The sequence below is a fragment of the Sebastes fasciatus genome, chromosome 14 (assembly GCF_043250625.1).
Source record: "Sebastes fasciatus isolate fSebFas1 chromosome 14, fSebFas1.pri, whole genome shotgun sequence".
NCBI classification, from domain to species: Eukaryota; Metazoa; Chordata; class Actinopteri; order Perciformes; family Sebastidae; genus Sebastes; species Sebastes fasciatus.
Genome location: NC_133808.1, coordinates 33,213,482 through 33,235,257, shown reverse-complemented (window position 1 = coordinate 33,235,257; position 21,776 = coordinate 33,213,482). Strand labels below are relative to the sequence as shown.

The window sequence follows — 21,776 nt, the reverse complement described above, 5'->3', positions numbered from 1 at the left end:
TCACTCATTGGTGAACTTCTACTTCTGTTGTCTGCAAACCTCAACCAACTCTCCCTGAACTTGGGATTATGAGTTGAATGCCCACAAAATCCTTTAAAAGACTCAATTGAAGGTCTCTTAAGGCTTCTCTGGGCATTTTCCAAACAAAATGTGTATGTTTGAGGTTTTCAGCAGTGACATCTTCACGTTTCCTTCAAACTCATCCACTCCTCCACATGCTGGTCACCCCACTTCCACTCCTTTGACTTCATACCTCTGAATATCCATCAGTCCTCATTCCTCTTTGCATGCTTCCTCTCTCGTTCTTATTGCAGAATCCCTTTCATCAACCCAAACCTAACACCATTTTCTCCTCCACAGTCACACCAGGATAACTCTGTGTGGTTCACTCCATCACCACCTACAGCACAAACATTCCTCTTTGCTTCCATTTCAACTACTTCTGTGTCTTTACCGTTGTCTTTGTGTCTTTCTTTGTCTCACAGTGAAACCTGTGTTCAGGCACAGGATCGTCCCCGTGGAGATCAACATTGGTAACGCTGCCAAGTTTGAATGTGAAACTGAGGACGCTCCCAATGTGAGCTTCAAGTGGTTCAAAGATGGAAACCAGATCAAAGAGGGCGATAAGTACAGGATTATCAGTCGCTTCAGCACGTCCTCTCTGGAGCTTCTGAGCCCAAACAAGACTGATAGCGGTGAATACACCTGCAAGGCGTCCAATCAGCACGGCAGTGACGAATGCTCCGCCTCTCTCAATGTGACAGGTAAGAGCCACGCATGTTTCCTTCTTCTCTGCTGGTTGGGTTTGAAGCTGTCCAGAACTGTTTTTCCTACAAAGGTTTCATCTTTTGCTGGTCGAGACTTTGCGTTTTATTTGGTTTCCTGCTGGTGTTGCTTTGGTTCAGCTAAATCATGTTACCACTAATGTGTTTCTGTTCTGTTCCTAATTCTTCAGAGCATTGCCCTCCGGCCTTTCTAAGTAAACCTGACCCTCAGATTGTGTATGTTGGGAAGAGGGCAGAGTTACAGTGTGTAATATCAGGCTCTGCTCCTCTGAGCGTTGTCTGGCTCAAAGACAACCAGGCCTTACCCAAAGCATCCACACACTACCAAACCTCTTGTGAAAGGAATAAGCACACTCTTGAGATAACCAAGCTTGAGCCGGCTGACGGCGGCCAGTTTGTGTGCAAGGTGTCTAATGATGTTGGGACGACTGAGTGCAGCACGGAGCTGCGTGTTATTGATAAGCCCAGCTTTGTAAAGCCTCTGGGTCCGGCCGCCGCCGTGGTCGGAGCTCCTCTGCAGCTGCAGTGTCAGGTGGACGAGGACACCGGAGTCACTGTCACCTGGACCAGAGACAGTAGAAAAGTCCACCAGTCTCCGGACTGTAAACTGTCCTTCGAGGATAAGATGGTGACTCTTGATATCCTAAAGACCACACTGAAAGATTGTGGAAACTATGTGTGTACGGTGACAAATGAAGCCGGGAGCGCAACGTGCTCCACCTCGGTGAAGGTTCAAGGTAAGAGCTGTCTGGTACATTTTCACGGCTGCTGCAGCATTTTGAAGCTGTACTGAAAAAGAACATAAACTGTATTCTGTGGTGTCTTAAATCTCTTTCTCTTTCAATGCTGGGTTGTTTTTTTGGCATGCCTTCATACCGGCTCTTTTTAACCACACACCTCTCCAGAGCCGCCGGTCTTTGTGAAGAGGCTGGAGGTCTCCACAGTCTGGAAGCAGGGCAGCACCGCCCGGCTGCAGTGCTCCGTCAAAGGATCCCCTGAACTCCACACCACCTGGTTCTTTAACAACAGCGAGTTGTCTGCTGGTGGCAGATACGACATCAGTCTGAAGGACGGTGTCACGACTCTTGAGATAAAGGACGTCACGTTGAGTGACAGCGGCAACTTCACCTGTGAGGTTCTCAATGAGTCTGGGTGTGAAAGCTGCACCACTAAAGTAACAGTGAAAGGTGTGTAGACTAGTTCATTACAGAACCACATGTTGAATCAGAACCCGTCTTAACTGGACCGTCTGTTCCCCTTCAGAGCCGCCATCTTTCAGAAAGGAGTTAGCGTCCTTAGAGGCGGTCCGAGGATCCGTAGCGGTGTTGGAGTGTGAGATTGTGGGTTCCGCACCATTCGAGGTAACCTGGAAAAAGAATAAGAAACATCTGTCAGCAGATAAGAAGTACAGAATAGTGTCGCAGGGCTCGCTGAGCTCTCTGGAGATCCACTCCTTTGAGAGCGCCGACGCTGGCGAATACGAATGTGTGGTATCTAACGAGGTCGGCTCAGTGACCTCTAAGTCATTGGCTAAACAGAGAGGTTAGTGATTAAAACCTTTCCTTCTAATGACTGCACCCCTCGGCTGTTGTTTATATCATTATCACTGATGTTATTTCAGAGCCGCCCATGTTCTCTAAGAGGATTGAGAGTACAACAGCAGTGTTGGGAAATACAGTGAAACTCCAGGGAACCCTAAAAGGCTCAGCGCCCATCGCTATCAAATGGATGAAAGACTCTGAGCTGCTCAGAGACGATGATCCAAATATCAAAATGACATTTGAGAACAACGTCGCAAGCATTTCCTTCTCTTCTGTTGAGATAAAACATGGCGGCAAGTATACTTGTCTTGCTGAGAACGAGGCGGGGCAGCAGAAATGTGAAGCCGTCTTAACAATTCAAGGTCAGAACACGTTCCTGTTTGTTAGAAGTATTGTCAGAGTGCAGACGCAGATGTTTAAACAGTCTCCTATTGTATTATAGAGCCTGCTAAGATCTTAGAGAAAGCAGCGTCCATCAGCGTGACTGCGGGAGATTCAGCCACGCTGGAGTGTACGATCTGTGGAACCCCAGACCTGAAAGTGAAGTGGTTTAAAGACGGGAAGGAGATGATCAGTGGCCGTAAATATAAGATGGTGGTGAAGGAGAACACGGCCATCTTAAAGATCCTCTCGGCAGATAAAGGAGACACTTCAGACTACAGGATGGAGGTGTCCAATAAAGTGGGAAAAGACCAGTGCAGCTGCTCGGTCACTGTTATAGGTTAGTCTGAGCTACGAGTACGTCTCTCATATAGTAACCGATAGACCCGGCCGAAAGGTGACCGGTATATGTTTGATATACTTTCTTACACAGATCGTGCTGTTCCACCATCCTTCACCAAAACTCTAAAGAAAGTGGATGGCAGTATTGGTAGCGATGTCACCTTGGAGTGCAGAGTTGCTGGATCTCAGCCGATGGTTGTTTCTTGGTACAAAGATCAGAAGGAAATCCACAGCGATGCCAAATATAAGCTGGATTTCAGTGAGATCACAGCCTCTGTGACGGTAACCGGCCTGGAGCAGACGGACGGTGGCGTTTATACCTGCCGGGCCTCTAATGATGCCGGAGAAAAAGAGACCAGTGGTACTTTGTCCATCAAAGGTCAGAGCCTTAAAGTGACGTTAAACAGGAGTTCATTACAGATAGACGTTATCGATAGGCTGTGAACATGTGTGCTGTTTTTTCTTCCCACGTAACTCCAGAACCTCCGGTCTTCACGGTGAAACCTGAATCCCAGGACGCTTCACCGGGATCAGATGTTGTCATAAAATCATCCTTTACAGGATCAGCTCCTCTGGTGGTGAAATGGTTCAGAGAGGAGAAGGAGGTTTTCACTGGGGGGAAGTGTTTCATAAAGAAAGATGCCTCTTCCAGCTCTCTAGAGCTTCACTCTGTGAAACCCAGTGACTCGGCTAAATACACCTGCCAGGTGTCCAATGATGCCGGGAAGGTGGACTGCACCGCGGCCCTCTTTGTGAAAGGTGCTGTTTCATTCTCTCTTTTTAAAAACCTGAACTGTTGTTTTCTAGACTTGTTTTTTTTACTGTAATTGTTACTGTTGATTTACAGAAGCTCCAACATTTACAATGAAGCTTGAGCCTTCACAGCTGCTGAGAACTGGACAACCTCTGAAGCTGTCCTGCAAAGTGCAGGGCACGCCTGTTATTAGCATCAGATGGTTTATGAACGGCTCAGAGATCACTTCAGACCGCAGACGCTCGACGTCCTTCGACAGCTCAGTAGCGACTCTGGAGGTAGAGGACTGCTCTGTAGAGGACAGTGGAGATTATGTCTGTACGGCGTTCAGCGAGGCCGGCAGCGACCGATGCAGCTGCTCAGCAACAGTGAAAGGTCGGTCCGGTCTGTAGAGTTTACAAACTTTAGACTGAAGTCTGGTCCACGTTGTTCTTTAGCATGTTCAGTGCTGCCTACATTCAGGTTCCCTTCCTGTCTAAAGACCCGGGGTTTGACTCCTGGTAGTTGACCCGTCAGGCTTGTTCGTATTCTCCACCAAACACAACTGGCCGAGTTGGTAGGTGGGAAGCCAGTGAGGGATCACACCCTTTATTTTTCACGTGTGAGTCCTCCATCCATCCATCCATCCATTCTTCCATCCATCCATCCATCCATTCTTCCATCCATCCATCCATCTGTTATCTCCCTCTTATCCGGGGCCGGGTCGAGGGGGCAGGGTATTCCAGACGTCCCTCTCCCCAGAGACGTTATCCAGCTCTTCCTGGGGGACTCGGAGGCGTTCCCGGACCAGATCAGATATATAATCTCTCCAGCGTGTTCTGGGTCGACCCCGGGCTACCCCTTACCAGTTGGAGGCATCCTGATCAGATGTTGAACCTCCTCAGCTGGTCCCTTTAGAGGTGAATGAGCAGCGGCTTCCTCCGGATGTCTGAGCTCCTCCCCCTACGGAGGAAACTCATTTCAGCCGCTTGTATCCGCGATCTCATTCTTTCGGTCACTACCCAAAGCTCAGGATCATAGGTGAGGGTTGGAACGTAGATGGACCACAGCGGTCCGATAAAACACCTGCATAACTGCAGATGCCGCACCAAACCACCCGTCCAACCCCTGCTCCATTTTACCCTCACTAGTGAACGAGACCCCGAGATACTTGAACTCCCTCGCTTGTGACTCCTGTTAGTTCCGAACCCTAAACTAAAGGTGTAGGATGATGAATGTGAGGCACCCCCCCCCCTCTCGGCTCCAGCCTGCCACAACCCTCTAAAGGATAGGGATGTCACGAGAACCGGTACTTTGGTACCAAGTTAATATCAAAATTCTGAAAAGGTGACGGTACTCGTTTTTCTACAGTAACACAGGTAGCGTAGGGACCGTCGGGGCTCGAGACTGATGGCATCCCGTAGTCCTGGGGACGTTACATTAATGCGTTTGGGACACAGTAAACTTACTATCAACGCGTCCAGGTTAATGCCACGTTATGAACAACACGTCTGTGTTGAAGTCAGCAGGACGAGAGCTGGTTAACGTTAGCGGTGTTACACGGTGGTCGGGCACAGATTACATTATGTACTCACCGAAGGTATGCTCTTTTACAGAAATAAATAAAAACATTAAAATGACGTAAAGTTCTATGAACAAGTATGAAAGAACGATCCAAGTGAAGGTCTCTGATCGCCCATCTCATCTCAGTCAGCGTCTACTAAGAAGCTCTTATAGATGTTTAGATGATGTTAACATCTCACCTGTTCTCAGTACCAGAGGTTAACTATCCAGTAAATTCTTCAGGAACCCAACTGGGTCTCTGTGTCTCTACAGTTTGCTTCCCAACCGGACCAGCGAGTGTGTTTGAGGCTCTGAACAGCGAGAAGAACTCTGTGGACCAGACTGACCTCACAAGGCCAGAACTTTAAATATAACATGTCTATTATCTTTGTTTTTATAGAGCCTCCAGCGTTTGTGAGGTCTTTCCAGTCAGCTGAGCTTGTAAAGGGATCCGACATTATCTTGGAAGGAACCGTTTCAGGTTCCTCTCCGTTTGAAATCAGTTGCTTCCTCAATGAGAAGCTGATCAGAAACGACAAAAGGCATCAGATGAGTATTGAAAAGGACACGGTGACTCTTCAGATCTCCCGCTGTGAGACCGGAGATGCTGGGACGTACCAGTGCACGGTCACTAATGAGGTTGGGGAGACATCTTGTTCTTGCCAGATTACACTGAAAGGTTAGTCCAAGGTCAAATACTGACAGTCAAGGTTATCGTTCTACATGTTCCCCAAGAATTATATTTCTAAGCAAATTTCAGCGATTTTAATTTGGGGCATTTTGGACAAAATGTAACTGAGGAACCAAAGACATGTTTTTAGTCCTGAATAGTTTGTTGAATATGTGAGGGGAGAAGGTTTGTTCTGTCCACAGCCAGGAGACATGTGGACCATCTGTGTTTGTGTAAAACCTCCTTCTTCAGCTTTCAGTCTGATCTGTGGTCTTCTCTCACTAGAACCACCGTCCTTTGTTCAGAGAATAGAGGACGTGTCCTGCACGGTGGGCTCTGAGCTCTCTATGAAGTGCATGTTGTCTGGATCTCTTCCCATGACTCTCTCCTGGATCAAGGACGATCATGAGCTCACAGAAGACGAGCACATTCAGATGTCCTATGAAACCAAAAGTGCCGTGTTGAATTTGAGAAATGCTCAGTTATCACACGCTGGGAAATATGTGTGTCAGGCCCAGAACAAAGCCGGGACTCAGAGATGTGCCGCCGTGCTCGTAGTCACAGGTTTGTAGGATGTTTGTTACTCGCCTTCACTGCTGTTGGTTTGTGTGAAACGTGTTGTTGTCTGTGGCACTAACACCTGTCGGCAGCTAACTCACTTTGCTACCATGTTGTTATATCCCAGAGCCAGCAAATATTTATGAACATGCAAAGTCCATCAGTGTGACCGCGGGCGACCCGGCCAGGCTCGAGTGCAGATTCTCAGGCACCAAACCGCTCAAGTCCAAATGGACGAAGGCGGGAAAGGAGCTGAGGTTGGGTCGGCGGTACAGAATCCAGAGCACCGACAGCAGCTCGGTGCTCCACATCAGTAAAGTACAGCAAAGCGATAGCGGCGAATACGCCTTCGAGGTTTCAAACTATGCCGGATGCAGTTTTTGTGAGGCAGCCGTGACTGTCTTAGGTCAGTTTATCCCAAAGTTTATACCTTTTTATTATTCTGCTTTATTCATACAACACACTGAACATTGTTTTTGCTCTTTGTATGTAATAGATCAGATTATTAAACCGTCTTTTACGAGAAAGCTGAAGCAGACAGAAGGTATCAAAGGGTCGTTTGCTCATCTGGAGTGTCTCGTATCCGGCTCCCTGCCGATCACCATTCAGTGGTTCAAAGATGAGAAAGAGATCCAGACTGACGACAAACACAAATGCACATTGTTTGAGAACGTCGCTTTTCTGGAAATCTCTAATCTCGACAGTAAAGACGGTGGCAGCTACACCTGCATCGCTAAAAACAAAGCGGGAACTGTCCAATGCTCTGGGACCTTGTTTGTCAAAGGTTTGATCCCATCATGCCTCCTCAGTACTATAATCACTCTGTGTATGTTGTGACTGTGTTATAATACCAGTGTTGGGTTTTTATCCACCAACAGAACCGCCGTGTATTCTTGAGAAGCCTGATTCCATGAATGTTCTGCCCGGCTCCAAAGTCCAGTTTAACGTACTGGTCTCTGGCACGCCGCCGCTGACCACCAAATGGTTTAAAAACAAGAAGGAGATTTTATCCAGCGCCGACTGCTCTGTGGTCAAAGACAACACCTCGAGCTCACTGGAGCTCTTCTTTGCCAAAACCTCAGATTCTGGAGACTATGTCTGTGAAATACACAACGATGTGGGCTCCACTTCCTGTCAGGCAACGCTCTTTGTTAAAGGTTAATATTGGTCTCTCGCCTTCATCAGTTGTCTTCACCGTGTAGTGACCAACAAACCTCAGTAACCTCTGCATGTATTTATGATTTCAGAGCCTCCCTGTTTCATTGAGAAGCCTGAAGGGGTTTCAGTAGTGAGAGTCGGAGACAGGAAGGTGTTTGAGTGCACGGTGGCTGGTTCTCCAGAGATCTCTGTTCGTTGGTTCAGAGACGGAGCTGAGATCCACCGCAGCGTCAAACACAACATGTTGTTCATGAACTCTGTAGCCTCCTTAGAGATTCACCAAGTTAGTGAGAATGACGGCGGGAAATACTTCTGTGAAGTCTGCAACGAAGCAGGCACAGAGAGCTGCACCGCTGAGCTCCAAGTGAAAGGTTGGTTTAACTTCACGTCTGCATCCGGTCAGCGAGACCGTCGTCATGAATGACATCACTGATACCAGTCAGAGGATGCTTTAGTTTCATCTGCTTTGTGTTATTTCAGAGCCTCCTTTGTTTGCTGAAGAGCTGACGTCTCTTGAAGTTGTTAAAGGTTCCGGCGCAGTGTTCGCTTGCAAGGTGGCAGGAAGTGCTCCGTTTAAGGTCACATGGTTCAAAGATAACAAGCTAATCAAATCCAGCCACAAGTATATCCTGGCTGACGGTGAAACTGTGAGCTTGAACATCCGGGACTGTAAAGAGGAAGATGTTGGTACCTATCGCTGCGCGGTAGCCAACGAGGTTGGAAGTTATTCTGGCTCTGCAGCTTTGTCTCTGACAGGTTGGTTTAACTGAACACTGCTCACGTACATCAGACTGCCACATACGGTACTTCAGTAAAAGTCAAGGCCACGCCCCCTTTTAGGGGGATAGAAAACTGAAGATCTCATAGACTTCAATGGGATCTGACGTATGTTTGGATTGTAATTTTGACTAGTTGGTATTCATTCATCTCTTGCTATACAAACATTTGTTTTATTCACGTCTAATAATTATTTAGTGACCTTGTCTGAACATGAGCGTTGGCGATACCTTAATAAATGGTTGATCGCCGCCATCGTCTGATGTATACAGCGCTGTCCGCTCTCTGCTGTTACAATGACGCCCTTTCTTTGTGTTAGTCCCTCCAACATTTGCGAAGAAGATAGAAAATGTCTCGACTCTTCTGGGCGGTCTCGCGGTGTTCCGTTGCACCGTGGACGGTTCTCCGCCTCTCTGCGTGCAATGGCAGAAAGATGAGAACTGGATCCCAGAGGATCCAAACATCGAGAGAACGTTTGAGAACAAGGAGGCCGTTCTCAGGATTCCTGCCTGTGAGGCGAGCCACAGGGGGAAATACACCTGCCAGGTGGTAAACGAGGCCGGGCAGGACAAATGCTTCGCCACCCTCGCCGTGCAAGGTACCGCTGCTTCATGCATTACATCATAGGCAGCTCTAACGGCGGTAACAAGTGCACTCACCTCTTTTTCTTGGTGTTGTAGAACCACCTAGGATCCAGGAGAAACCAGAGGTAGTCAAAGTGACCTGCGGTGATCCAGTTAGTCTAGAGTGCAGGGTAGCCGGGACTCCTCAGATCAGGGTCAGCTGGACTAAAGACGGCAGAGAGCTCCAGTCCAGCAGAAAACTCCATCTGTGCTACGAGAACAACCTGAGCAGTGTTAGCATCCAGTCCTCCGAGCTGGAGGACGGCGGACAGTACCGGTTTGAAGCCACTAACTCTGTCGGGACCTGCAGCTGTACAGTCACACTGCTTGTTCTAGGTTTGTAAAATTACTCTTAAACTCTGGTTAGAACAAATATTTATTTTTTCGTTGACTCTAATTATCTTTTGGTATCACTTTAAACAGAAGAAGTAATTCCTCCGACGTTCGCTAGGAAGTTAACAAACATTCAAGCCGTTATGGGCTCGGTGGTCGCCATGGAGTGCAAAGTGTCCGGTTCTCTTCCGATATCAGTGGAATGGAGCAAAGGGAAGGAAAAGATCAGCCAGAGCTCCAAATATGAACTTGTGCACATTGAAAACACGTCGTCGCTGCAGTTCAAGCTGAGCGAGGCTGCTGATACGGGAGAATATTCCTGCAGAGCTACCAACGCAGCAGGCAGCTGTGTGTGCAGTGGAGTCCTCACAGCTAAAGGTTAGCATCCACAGGTCCACTTCACACCATGTTCACCCTGAAGGCTGTCGGTCATGTGTGGTAATCCTTGTTCTGTTGGGTTTTAGTGCCTCCGAGGTTTGTAGCTGAGCCCCGGTCTCAGGCTGTTACTCCAAAGTCTACTGCACTCTTCACAAGTGTGTTTGAAGGAACGCCTCCATTTGTGGTGAAATGGTTCAAGGATGACCTTGAACTCATCACGGGGCCTTCATGTACCATCACACTGGAGGAATATTCCTCCTCTGTAGAGCTCCGCTCGGTCGGGACGACGCAGGCTGGAAGTTATTCTTGCCAAGTTATTAACGAAGCTGGCGCGGTGGGAAGTGCAGCAGAGTTGTTGGTGAAAGGTTGGACTCGTCTTTTTTTCTCGTCCATCATCAATTAACTCCATCTTTTTTCTGCATTCTCACAGCTCCTCTGTCTTCACTTCCTCTTCCTCACCACCTCACCTTTTCTTTTCTCACCAGGAATAGTCTCCATCTTCCATCCGTGACATTGATTCAAGGGTTTCTTTATTCTCACCATAGTAACTTGATCTTTCTTTGACTTTGCAGAGCCCCCTCAGTTCGTCCTGAAACTTCCTCCCACTACCTTTGTGAAGCAGTGCGAGGGACTCCGCTTCGAATGCAAGGCCACCAGCTCACGCTCCCTCAATATGTGCTGGTACAAAAATGACCAAAAGATAACGGACGGAGACAACTATAAGACAATGTTTGTTGACTCGACTGCGTACCTGCAGCTGCACAGCACCAGGTTTGATGATAATGGCGTCTACACCTGCGAGGCTCATAACGATGCCGGCAGCGCCAGCTGCAGCACCGTCCTCACCGTTCAAGGTCAGCTGTCCAGTAGAGAGCTTTGTCTCTTTTCAACTTGTGTAGCATGAAAGAGTTGGAATGAAAATCCCCCGTGATGCAGATGTTGATATTGCGTCTTGAGTGTTTTTGGAAGCCTGTCTGAAAATGTCAGCATGGACCCCAACAGGAAGATCCCATTGTTGTCCTCCGTGTGTCGGATAGCATGAGTCTGAGTGTCACCTCTTTTTTTACTATTCCTACTGTGAACCCCTGAGTTACGTCTCCATGTTTATTTCTCTCACGAATGATCTGTGTCGACGTCTGGGTGGATCCCGATAGCATGGACTGAACTGAAGCATGATCCATGGAGGTATTGTCCGTTTATTAATATATCTGATATATATTTTCCAGAGTCCCCGTCCTTTACTAAGACTCCGAGCCCAGTAGAGGGCGTTAAGGGGAAAGATGCCAGCCTGCACTGTGAGGCGTACGGCACTCAGCCTTTCCAGATTAACTGGTACAAAGACAAACGGCCGCTGAAGGAGAGCAGGAAGTATAAGATGGTCAGTGAGGGCAGCTCCGCCACGCTTCACATTATGAAACTGGAGCAAGACGACGCCGGTCTGTACGAGTGCAGAGTGTCAAACAATGTAGGAAGTGAAAGCTGCCGCACCACCGTTAGCCTCAAAGGTTAGTACAGAAACAGTAGCCTCTTCCTCACAGCTTCGTCTCAGCGTGATCGCCTCTCATCACCTGATCTTTCTTCACTATTCAGAACCACCAGTGTTTGTGAAGAAGCTGGTGGACCAGTCGGTGCCGGTCGGTCAGCAGCTGACCCTGACCGCTGCAGTGAAAGGCTCTGAGCCTCTGTCTGTGTCCTGGGTTCAGGACAAAGACCACGTTCTCAGAGACGGTGACAACAGAAAGATCACCTTTGAGAACAACGTGGTCACCCTGGTCGTGCCCACGGCCGACTCCACCACCGCCGGTAGATACACCTGCCAGCTGAGGAATGACTCTGGAGTTGTGGAGTCGGTCTCCCAAGTGACCGTTCTAGGTTTGTAGACCTCATTACGTTAGAGCTAGTGACAGCGGGAAGATTCCTTTAGCTGAATATCTTCTTCCCTGATTTCTAGAACCCGCTGCTATTGTGGATAGCCCCGAGTCCTTGAATGTGAAGTCAGGAGACAATGCCGCTCTGGAAGTCACAGTGTCTGGCACACCAGACCTGAAAACTAAGTGGTTCAAGGACAACAAGGCGCTCTCTGCTGGCGCCAAGTATCAGATGTCCTTCACAAAGAAGGTTGCTGCCCTGAAGATCCGGTCTGCTGATAAAGCAGATGCTGGAGAATACAAGCTAGAGGTCACCAACCATGTTGGTTCAGCCTCCTGCAAAACTAAGCTCTCCGTCTCAGGTTGGTGGCCTTCGTATACGTGACCTTTCACCAACTTCCTTATCGTCTTGTGACATTTTGTTCACTAGCAGCTACTTCAGACGTGCTTCATAACTTCTTTGTTTTTTTTGACAATAGATAAGTTGATTCCTCCGAGTTTCATCAGGAAGCTGAGAGACACCCACCTAGTTGTGGGGAAGCCCGGTGAGATGGAGTGTAAAGTCACTGGCTCTGCTCCTTTAACTACTTCCTGGTTCCTCAACGGCCAGGAGATCCAGAGTGGGCCGAACTACGACATCAGCTGCACTGATAATCTGTGCAGACTGACGGTCCCGACCGTCAGCATGTCCCACTCTGGCAAATACTCCTGTAAAGCTGTAAACGCTGCAGGAGCCAGCGACACCAGCGCTTCAATGAGTGTGACAGGTCAGTACACGAGAATAAACCGGACTGGATCGTACTCATCAAAGAATGATTATCTTACAAACACATCTTTTTTTATTTGAACCCAGAACCTCCATCTTTTGTGGAAACGCCTGAAGCGAAGGAAACGTTGCCCGGCAAAAACGTGTCTTTCTCGGCTAGAGTGAAAGGCAGCGCCCCCCTGAAGGTTAAATGGTTCAGGGGCGCCAAAGAGATGCAGCACGGAAGGGGCTGCGAGATCGCCCTGAAGGACGCCGTTGCCACTCTGGTGCTTCACAGAGTGGAAACATCCCATGCAGGAGAGTACACCTGCCAGGTCATCAACGACGCGGGGAAGGAAAGCTGCCCCGTTCACCTGCTGGTGAAAGGTTTGTTAGCATGACAGATATCTTTTTTTGAACCCTCTTTCTACTTGTGAATGTAACTGATGATGGAATGACCTCTCTCAGAACCGGTCCACTTTGTGAAGAAGCTGAAGGACATTTCCTCTGAGAAGGGGAAGCCTCTGAGGCTGGAGGTCACCTTCGCCGGGACCCCCAGGGTCACCGTGACCTGGAAGAAGGACGGGGACCTCGTCTGGGCCTCCTATCAGTACAACGTGATCACCACAGACTCCTCCTGCATCCTGGAGGTTCTTAACGCCGACAGGATGGAGGCGGCCGGTAGATACTCTTGTGAGGTAGACAACGGAGTCGGAACGGACAGATGTGAAGCAAAAGTGTCAATTCTAGGTAAAATAATGAACATGCATGTTCTTGTGCTTAGTTTTGTAGTTTCATTTCTAAAGATTCATCATTCATTCATTAATTCATTCTTTCATCAACTCAACATCTGCAGTTTTACTAAATCATCATCATCATCATGTTTCACTTTAGAGCGACCATACTTTGTAGAAAAGATGGAGCCAGTGGAGGTATCTGCGGGCGATGGCGTTACCCTGAACTGCTCTATTCGGGGAACTCCTGACATCTCTGTAGCTTGGTTTAAAGCTGACGGAAAGCTGCGCAAGTCCGACACGTGCTCGATGGACTTCAGGAACGGTGTTGCCACTTTGAAACTGACCAAAACAACCAAGTTCGATCACGGCGAATACATCTGTAAGGCAGAGAACCGGGTCGGTTCTGCCTCCGCCAGCTGTACCGTGGTGGTGAAAGGTGATGCTCTTCTTTCTGTTAGTGAATCCCGCTGTGATTGTGCATCACAGACGCATTTTGACTTTGATTACATGGTAATGAGTTTAAATACTGTCTTATATTCAGACTTTAAACAAAGATGTCCTAAGGTGAAATACACAACTCCGGAAAAAAGTACTAACTTGGCTTTCTCCCAATAGTTTTTTATACATTGCATCCATAATAGCAGAATTTACTTTGGCTTAGAGGCAAATGCATGGCAACGTAACAACTGTTAACATCAGCATTGCTTCTCTCAGAACCGGTGAGCTTCGTCAAGAAGCTGGAGGACACCACGTTCTCAGTGGGTCAGCCACTGAAACTAGTCTGCACATACACGGGAAGCCAGAGGGTCTACGTCACGTGGAAGAAAGACGGCAAGCTGATCTGGGCCAGTTATCAGTATAACGTTAGAACTACTGATTCAGTGTGCAGTCTGGACGTCCTGAACAGCGACCGGCCCGAGGCGGCTGGAACGTACACTTGTGAAATCACCAACGGAGCTGGAATCGACGTGTGCCACGCCCGGGTCAGCCTAGGTAAAGTCTCAAACTCTTAACACACCATCTGCTTTCAGTCCTTCTACTAACTACCAGAGGCCTCCTGCTGATGTTTAGAAGGGCCCAGTTGGTTAGACTACCACCTTCCTTCTAGCATAGCATACTGTAGGCTTCATGCAACTAACCCAATCATTGCTCCTCTCAGAACCGCCTCGCTTCGTCAAACCGCTGGAAGACACTTATTTCAGACTCCGCGAACCTTTGACCCTCAAGTGCACGTACACTGGCAGCGAGAGGATGTACGTGACCTGGAAGAAGGACGGCAAACTGATCTGGGCATCGTACAAGTACAACGTCAAGACCACCAGTGACACCTGCATCCTGGAAGTCCTCAACAGTGACCGAGAAGATGCTGTCGGCAAATACACATGTGGAATTTCTAACACTGAAGGAATCGATGTCTGCCATGCTAATGTCAAACTAGGTAAACCACCTCACCTCCTTACAGGGAGTTTCATTTCCATGACATATCATGTAACCACTGCTTCTATGATCTAACACCAACACTGATTTCTTAGAACCGGTTCGCTTTGTGAGAAAACTGAGAAACACCTTCTATAAAATTGGCCACCCGTTGACGCTGGAGGTCACGTTCAGCGGCAGCCAGAGGATTTACATCAGCTGGATGAAGGACGGCAAACCCATCTGGGCATCGTACAAATACAACGTTAAAACTACCAACTCCTCCTGCACTCTGGAAGTCCTCAACAGTGACCGCCGGGAAGCCGTCGGGAAATACTCGTGCGAGATTTCAAACTCAGAGGGCGCTGATATCTGCCATGCTATGGTTAAGATAGGTAAAGCCACTAACAAACACATTGTTCTTCTGCTTGCTGTAACGTTTAAAACATGCGTCTAACATCACCGTTGCCTCCTGTAGAACCGGTGCGCTTTCTAAAAGAGCTAGAAGACACCACGTTCAGACTGGGCCAGCCCCTGTCTCTGTACTGTGCTTACAGTGCCAGCCCTACAGTCTATGTGAGCTGGAGGAAGGACGGCAAACCGGTCTGGGCCTCCTACAAGTACAACGTCAAGACCTCCGATAACTCCTGCGTGTTGGAGGTCCTCAACAGCGACCGGATAGAAGCAGCAGGGAGATACTCCTGCGAGGTTTCTAACTCCGAGAACACGGCAGTGTGCTATGCTCAGGTCACTCTAGGTAACACACTCAACAGGACGGCTCATCGTTTTGGTTTTTAGCTGAGATTTCTTTAGTCCACTTCTGAGCACATCTCTGGTAAACAACAGATTTAAAGTGGTGCTTTTTCTTTGTGGAGAAACTCAGACTTACAGATTAAATCAACTAATTGATTAGTCGACAAAATTGTATGAGTGTTATGCCGACTGCTGTCGCAGACATATTTCCAATGTCGAAATAAAATCATGAGAGTTTTGCTAGAGTTGCGGCGCGCTCCCGTGATCTCGATGGTTTAGCGTAAGGTGGTCATAAAACTCAGTCCAAGCTGTCTTAAGTCTAGGGCTGACCTTGAAGCTTCGAAGCTTCGACCGTTGTTGAGTTGACCCTGTAAGATCCCCCCCGTCTTCGCTAAATAAACTGGTAATAGAAAGTTGTTAAACTTGTGTTTGGTGGATTATTTCTCTGTTGATACAATGCTAATGGTCATTGTATTTTACATCGTTGGAAAGCCTGTTTATTTTTCTTGGGTGCTACCCACATAATCCATCCCACAAATGCATGATCCTTACAAGTGTGACATCATTGTGAAGGTAAATAAACAGGCTTTCCAACCATGTCAAATACAATGACCATTAGCATTGGAACAACAGAGAGATAATCCACCAAACACAAGTTAACAGTCCGTGACTAAAGACTGAAGTCACTTCTTTTAAAAGTCTTTTCAAAGTCGCCTTGTGTAAGGTCGGCAATAGTCGACTAAGATTTCTGTGGTCGAGGACAGTTCTTCAATATTATATACTGTAAAAATAAATTTGTCTTATATTTACTATTTAAAGAATTTGCTGAAAGCTGCATTAAAAATATGATTGACTCAAAAAATCAGGTTGGAAAAACACACATTATTTAGCTCTTGTAAAAATGTAATATTTTTTGTTGAAAATGGTTAAAAACTGAAAACAATGAGCCTTACTGGTAGTTTCACTTGCTGAGTCTATTTCACATAATCTTGCTCATGTTTGCCGGTAGTTGACAGGCAGCTAACAGCTAACCGCTAACGTCCTTGCTTCTCCTAGAACCTGTGCGCTTCGTGACAAAGCTGGAGGATATGACCTTTAGGGTGGGCCGGCCTCTGAGGCTTCAGGTCACGTACACGGGCAGCCAGCTCGTGTACGTGAGCTGGACTAAAGACGGCAAACCGGTCTGGGCCTCCTACAAGTACAACGTCAAGCGTACAGACAACTCCTGTGTGTTGGAGGTTCTCAACAGTGACAGAGAAGAGGCTGCTGGGAGATATTCCTGTGAAATATCCAACGCTAGCAGCTCTGCTATCTGTCACGCTCATGTCAGACTAGGTAACTGCCTTCTAACACACTCATATGCTAGCTAGCAGCTCAGGCTACATGACATGGCTAACACCAGTGTTGCTTCTCCCAGAACCTGTGCGCTTTGTGAAAAAGCTCGAGGACGCATCGTACCGTCTGGGCGATCCACTGAGTCTGGCGTGCACGTACGCCGGCAGTCAGCGAGTGAACGTGACCTGGATGAAGGACGGCGAGCTTATCTGGGCTTCGTACAAATACAACGTCAAGACCAGCGATTCCTCGTGCGTTCTAGAAGTCCTCAATAGCGACAGACAGGAAGCAGCCGGGCTCTACTCCTGTCAACTTTCTAACGCTGAAGGGTCCGCAGTCTGCGACGCTTATGTCTGTTGTAAAACCTCTAAGAAAGGTATAACCTCCACTCTCGCATCACTAACACTGAACATAACACGTAGAACCTCATCTTACTCCCGGACCAGCTGCCGTCCCGCTGAGGAACCGCTCTTCCATTTGCCTTTCTGAAAAGATGGAACTAGTTTCTGACCTTTTTGTGGTTTATAGCCTCATCATCTGTTAGTAACCATGGTGACGTGTTTAGTAACCATGGTGACGTGTTTAGTGGGTGGAGCGTTAAGTGGAGGCAGGATAATTCTCTGAACACGTTAGCTAACGCTGGCTAGCAAGTATTGTTGGCTTGTATTTTTTAACAATGGCTGAATAACATCCTAGTTTCTCTCAGTAAGTTTGAGAGATACATGGAAGACTACCTGGGCTGCTAATGGGAAGAAGCTAGTAGCTACATGTGGAATGAAGCTCTGGTTCTCTTTGCTTGACATTCATGGTTTTTGTCATTAATCCTAACAATAGATTTAATAAATAAAACCAAATGATTGTAGTCAGACAGACGAATGGAAGAAGCCCTCTGAGGCTGGTGGAACCCCAGCTGGTCCAGCAGTACGCTGGGACTCTCTATAGTCTTTACTCCACTCAGCATAATCAAATGAAGCCTAACTGAATCTCATCATGTTTGCTTCTGCTTGCTTACCATCACCTTTACATCTAACGCCCATCACTGCTTCTCACAGAACCTGCTGGCTTCATCAGGAAGCTGGAAAACACCACGTTCAGAGTCGGCGGGCCGCTGACGCTTAGAGTGGCATTCACCGGTAGCCAGAGAGTGAATGTGAGCTGGAAGAAAGATGGGAGACTCATCTGGGCCTCTTATCAGTACAATGTCAAGACCACGGACTGCAGCAGCATGCTGGAAGTCCTCAACAGTGACCGAGAAGACGCTCGTGGAAGATACACTTGTGAAATTTCCAATGCCGAAGGCTCTGATATCTGCCATGCTCATGTCAAACTAGGTAAACCTAACCAACAACTTCCTGCATGAAGTGAGTGATTCGTACCGTTGCCACTCTCATAGCCTTTCCAATACCTGCAACTGATGTCCCTCCATTCACATAGCCTCACTTTCTACGCATGAGAACATCCACGGATTCCTCTGGATTATTGCGCAGTCACATAGTGTTTCGTCCTCCGCATGTAAAGATCAGTTGCTCCTATGATTGATTTCAACATTGCTTCTCTCAGAACCCGTACGGTTTGTCAAGAAACTGGAGGACGTCTGCCACGAGCTGGGTAAGCCTCTGAGGCTGGAGTGCTCTTACAGCGGCAGCCAGAGGGTTTACGTGACGTGGAAGAAGGACGACAAGATCATCTGGGCTTCTTACCTGTACAACGTCAAAACCACCGACTCCTCCTGCGTTCTGGAAGTCCTCAACAGCGACAGAGCCGTGTCGGCTGGAAAATACACTTGCGAAATTTCCAATGCGGAAGGAACTGACATCTGTCATGCTCATGTTAAAATAGGTAACGCAGTAACAAGCACATCTCCGCCCATCATGTCACTAACACTAACCTCCGGTGTAGTTCCTGTTTCCTGTGGTCCCGTGCTTGTTGGTAACAAGAAGGAATTTGGTAACATGGGTTAAGTTGTCGGTGTGTTTAGGGTCGACTGGTCCCGTGTTTGTTGGGTTTGGAAAGAGACAGATGTTCCAGTGTATTAGAGGTCCAGGTTTTCCATGTTGTTATGGATGGATCAGGTAAATATTTGCTTGCTCTAAAAAGGGATTCTTAGACGTATTTGTTAAAATGTTGATATTCTGTATTTGTTGGCTTTGTTGTTTTTATGTCGTCTCAACGTGTTGTGGCTCTCTGTTTCCCCTACTGCACGGATAAAGGCCCGGTGGCCTGCTGAATGATTTCGAACAATTTCCCCTATGTCACGACATGGCCTGATTTTCTTCCTTTCTCCCCCACTAACAGAACGCAAGGTCCCGCCAAACTTCACCAAGAAGCCCTCTGAGTCCATGATGGATTCTGCGGGTAAGACGGTGAAGATGGAGAGTCGGGTGTCCGGCTCCCAGCCACTGACGGTCACCTGGTACAAGAACGACAACGAGATCTACGGCTCTGACAAACACGATGTGAGCTTCAAGAACAACGTGGCCGTGCTGTGTGTCAGAGAGGCTACCGGCTCTGACGGCGGTGTTTACACCTGCGCAGCATCCAACGAAGCTGGCAAAGCTTCATGTCGGGTTTCTCTCACCATCACAGGTAGAAGTGTGTCCGTTTATCTTCATCCTCATGACATCATTGGTTGGGCTTTATGTTATGTGTTCCTCTGAAAGTTAAATGATCTTCCAGTAAAACTTGAGAACCCAACGTGGTGCAGTTGTTCACTCTAAATAGATCTGGGTCTCATCAGGAAGATGACACGAGCAACATATGTTTTACATATGCTTTAGTCAGCCAATCAAAAATGCAGCAAATGTTTCTGTTATGTTAGCACCCGATCGCACCAGAAAGTTCACCACAGAATTCAGCTACACGTCCTCGTGAAACAGGCGGAGCTGCAAGCTCGGTGACTTGGTGTCTACTTGTGGGACCAGTTGGTGACTCGTCGTTTTGGCTGGCAAGTTAACCAGTAACATGCCAGCTAACTAGTAGCATGCTGCCAATAGCCAGCCGGGTTGTTGCCAATTAGCTAGCTCCAATTTAGAAAGATACCTAGCTTTGTAGCTGCTTGGACGATAAGTTGAAATATTTAATTCAGGATACATCTGTACAATTGTTCCTAACCCTAACCCATCTGTGGCCCCGACCACGACTCTGAAATATCAGTAAGTTAGAATCTATGGCCCCGACCACGACTCTGATATATCAGTAAGTTAGAATCTATGGCCCCGACCACGGCTCTATAATATCAGTAAGTTAGAATCTATGGCCCCGACCACGGCTCTGATATATCAGTAAGTTAGAATCTATGGCCCCGACCACGACTCTGATATATCAGTAAGTTAGGATCTATGGCCCCGACCACGGCTCTGATATATCAGTAAGTTAGGAACTATGGCCCCGACCACGGCTCTGATATATCAGTAAGTTAGAATCTATGGCCCCGACCACGGCTCTATAATATCAGTAAGTTAGAATCTATGGGCCCGACCACGGCTTTATAATATCAGTAAGTTAGAATCTATGGCCCCGACCACGGCTCTATAATATCAGTAAGTTAGAATCTATGGGCCCGACCACAGCTCTATAATATCAGTAAGTTAGGATCCATGGCCCCGACCACGGCCCTGATATATCAGTAAGTTAGGATCTATGGCCCCGACCACGGCTCTGAAATATCAGTAAGTTAGGATCCATGGCCCCGACCACGGCCCTGATATATCAGTAAGTTAGGATCCATGGCCCCGACCACGGCTCTGATATATCAGTAAGTTAGGATCTATGGCCCCGACCACGGCTCTGATATATCAGTAAGTTAGAATCTATGGCCCCGACCACGACTCTGATATATCAGTAAGTTAGGATCTATGGCCCCGACCACGGCTCTGATATATCAGTAAGTTAGGAACTATGGCCCCGACCACGGCTCTGATATATCAGTAAGTTAGAATCTATGGCCCCGACCACGGCTCTATAATATCAGTAAGTTAGAATCTATGGGCCCGACCACGGCTTTATAATATCAGTAAGTTAGAATCTATGGCCCCGACCACGGCTCTATAATATCAGTAAGTTAGAATCTATGGGCCCGACCACAGCTCTATAATATCAGTAAGTTAGGATCCATGGCCCCGACCACGGCCCTGATATATCAGTAAGTTAGGATCTATGGCCCCGACCACGGCTCTGAAATATCAGTAAGTTAGGATCCATGGCCCCGACCACGGCCCTGATATATCAGTAAGTTAGGATCCATGGCCCCGACCACGGCTCTGATATATCAGTAAGTTAGGATCTATGGCCCCGACCACGGCCCTGATATATCAGTAAGTTAGGATCTATGGCCCCGACCACGACTCTGATATATCAGTAAGTTAGGATCTATGGCCCCGACCACGGCTCTGATATATCAGTAAGTTAGGATCTATGGCCCCGACCACGGCTCTGATATATCAGTAAGTTAGGATCTATGGCCCCGACCACGGCTCTGATATATCAGTAAGTTAGGATCTATGGCCCCGACCACGGCTCTGATATATCAGTAAGTTAGAATCTATGGCCCCGACCACGGCTCTGATATATCAGTAAGTTAGGATCTATGGCCCCGACCACGGCTCTGATATATCAGTAAGTTAGGATCTATGGCCCCGACCACGGCTCTGATATATCAGTAAGTTAGGATCTATGGCCCCGACCACGGCTCTGATATATCAGTAAGTTAGGATCTATGGCCCCGACCACGGCTCTGATATATCAGTAAGTTAGGATCTATGGCCCCGACCACGGCTCTGATATATCAGTAAGTTAGGATCTATGGCCCCGACCACGGCCCTGATATATCAGTAAGTTAGGATCTATGGCCCCGACCACGACTCTGATATATCAGTAAGTTAGGATCTATGGCCCCGACCACGGCTCTGATATATCAGTAAGTTAGGATCTATGGCCCCGACCACGGCTCTGATATATCAGTAAGTTAGGATCTATGGCCCCGACCACGGCTCTGATATATCAGTAAGTTAGAATCTATGGCCCCGACCACGACTCTGATATATCAGTAAGTTAGAATCTATGGCCCCGACCACGACTCTGA

The 21,776-nt window shown here is 47.7% G+C and overlaps 5 protein-coding genes across 5 annotated transcripts in view; all 5 read left to right on the top strand.

The window, feature by feature from the left end:
• ttn.1 (titin, tandem duplicate 1) overlaps positions 1-21,776 on the top strand; it is a 227,197-nt gene that overhangs the window by 68,285 nt on the left and 137,136 nt on the right. The window contains exons 38-39 of the mRNA XM_074658001.1: positions 486-764; positions 18,992-19,282. Coding sequence (XP_074514102.1) covers positions 486-764; positions 18,992-19,282 — 570 coding nt within the window. The remainder of the gene's footprint in view (positions 1-485; positions 765-18,991; positions 19,283-21,776) is intronic.
• Positions 925-2,332, top strand: LOC141782007 (neuroglian-like). Its single transcript, XM_074658012.1, has 3 exons — positions 925-1,522; positions 1,676-1,972; positions 2,049-2,332. The coding sequence occupies exons 1-3, from the start codon at positions 925-927 to the stop codon at positions 2,330-2,332; spliced, it is 1,179 nt and encodes a 392-aa protein (XP_074514113.1).
• Positions 2,414-4,369, top strand: LOC141781997 (cell adhesion molecule DSCAM-like). The gene is made up of 5 exons (XM_074658003.1): positions 2,414-2,688; positions 2,769-3,047; positions 3,141-3,428; positions 3,530-3,808; positions 3,897-4,369. Exons 1-5 carry the CDS (start codon positions 2,415-2,417, stop codon positions 4,193-4,195), a joined length of 1,419 nt encoding a protein of 472 aa, XP_074514104.1. The 5' UTR covers position 2,414; the 3' UTR covers positions 4,196-4,369.
• LOC141782005 (myotilin-like) lies at positions 5,721-6,602 on the top strand. Its single transcript, XM_074658011.1, has 2 exons — positions 5,721-6,024; positions 6,301-6,602. Exons 1-2 carry the CDS (start codon positions 5,721-5,723, stop codon positions 6,585-6,587), a joined length of 591 nt encoding a protein of 196 aa, XP_074514112.1. The 3' UTR covers positions 6,588-6,602.
• Positions 6,589-7,467, top strand: LOC141782004 (palladin-like). The gene is made up of 2 exons (XM_074658010.1): positions 6,589-6,601; positions 6,701-7,467. Exons 1-2 carry the CDS (start codon positions 6,589-6,591, stop codon positions 7,408-7,410), a joined length of 723 nt encoding a protein of 240 aa, XP_074514111.1. The 3' UTR covers positions 7,411-7,467.

What these genes read in the sequence shown, in the direction of transcription:
- LOC141782007 (XM_074658012.1), top strand. Translation starts at nt 925, where the DNA reads ATGTGTTTCTGTTCTGTTCCTAATTCTTCAGAGCATTGCCCTCCGGCC. An exon ending in CACCTCGGTGAAGGTTCAAG is followed by an intron (nt 1,523 to 1,675) that starts GTAAGAGCTGTC and finishes GCTCTTTTTAAC; the next exon opens with CACACACCTCTCCAGAGCCG. An exon ending in CACTAAAGTAACAGTGAAAG is followed by an intron (nt 1,973 to 2,048) that starts GTGTGTAGACTA and finishes GTTCCCCTTCAG; the next exon opens with AGCCGCCATCTTTCAGAAAG.
- LOC141782005 (XM_074658011.1), top strand. Translation starts at nt 5,721, where the DNA reads ATGTCTATTATCTTTGTTTTTATAGAGCCTCCAGCGTTTGTGAGGTCT. An exon ending in TTGCCAGATTACACTGAAAG is followed by an intron (nt 6,025 to 6,300) that starts GTTAGTCCAAGG and finishes TTCTCTCACTAG; the next exon opens with AACCACCGTCCTTTGTTCAG.
- LOC141781997 (XM_074658003.1), top strand. Translation starts at nt 2,415, where the DNA reads ATGTTCTCTAAGAGGATTGAGAGTACAACAGCAGTGTTGGGAAATACA. An exon ending in AGCCGTCTTAACAATTCAAG is followed by an intron (nt 2,689 to 2,768) that starts GTCAGAACACGT and finishes ATTGTATTATAG; the next exon opens with AGCCTGCTAAGATCTTAGAG. An exon ending in CGCGGCCCTCTTTGTGAAAG is followed by an intron (nt 3,809 to 3,896) that starts GTGCTGTTTCAT and finishes GTTGATTTACAG; the next exon opens with AAGCTCCAACATTTACAATG.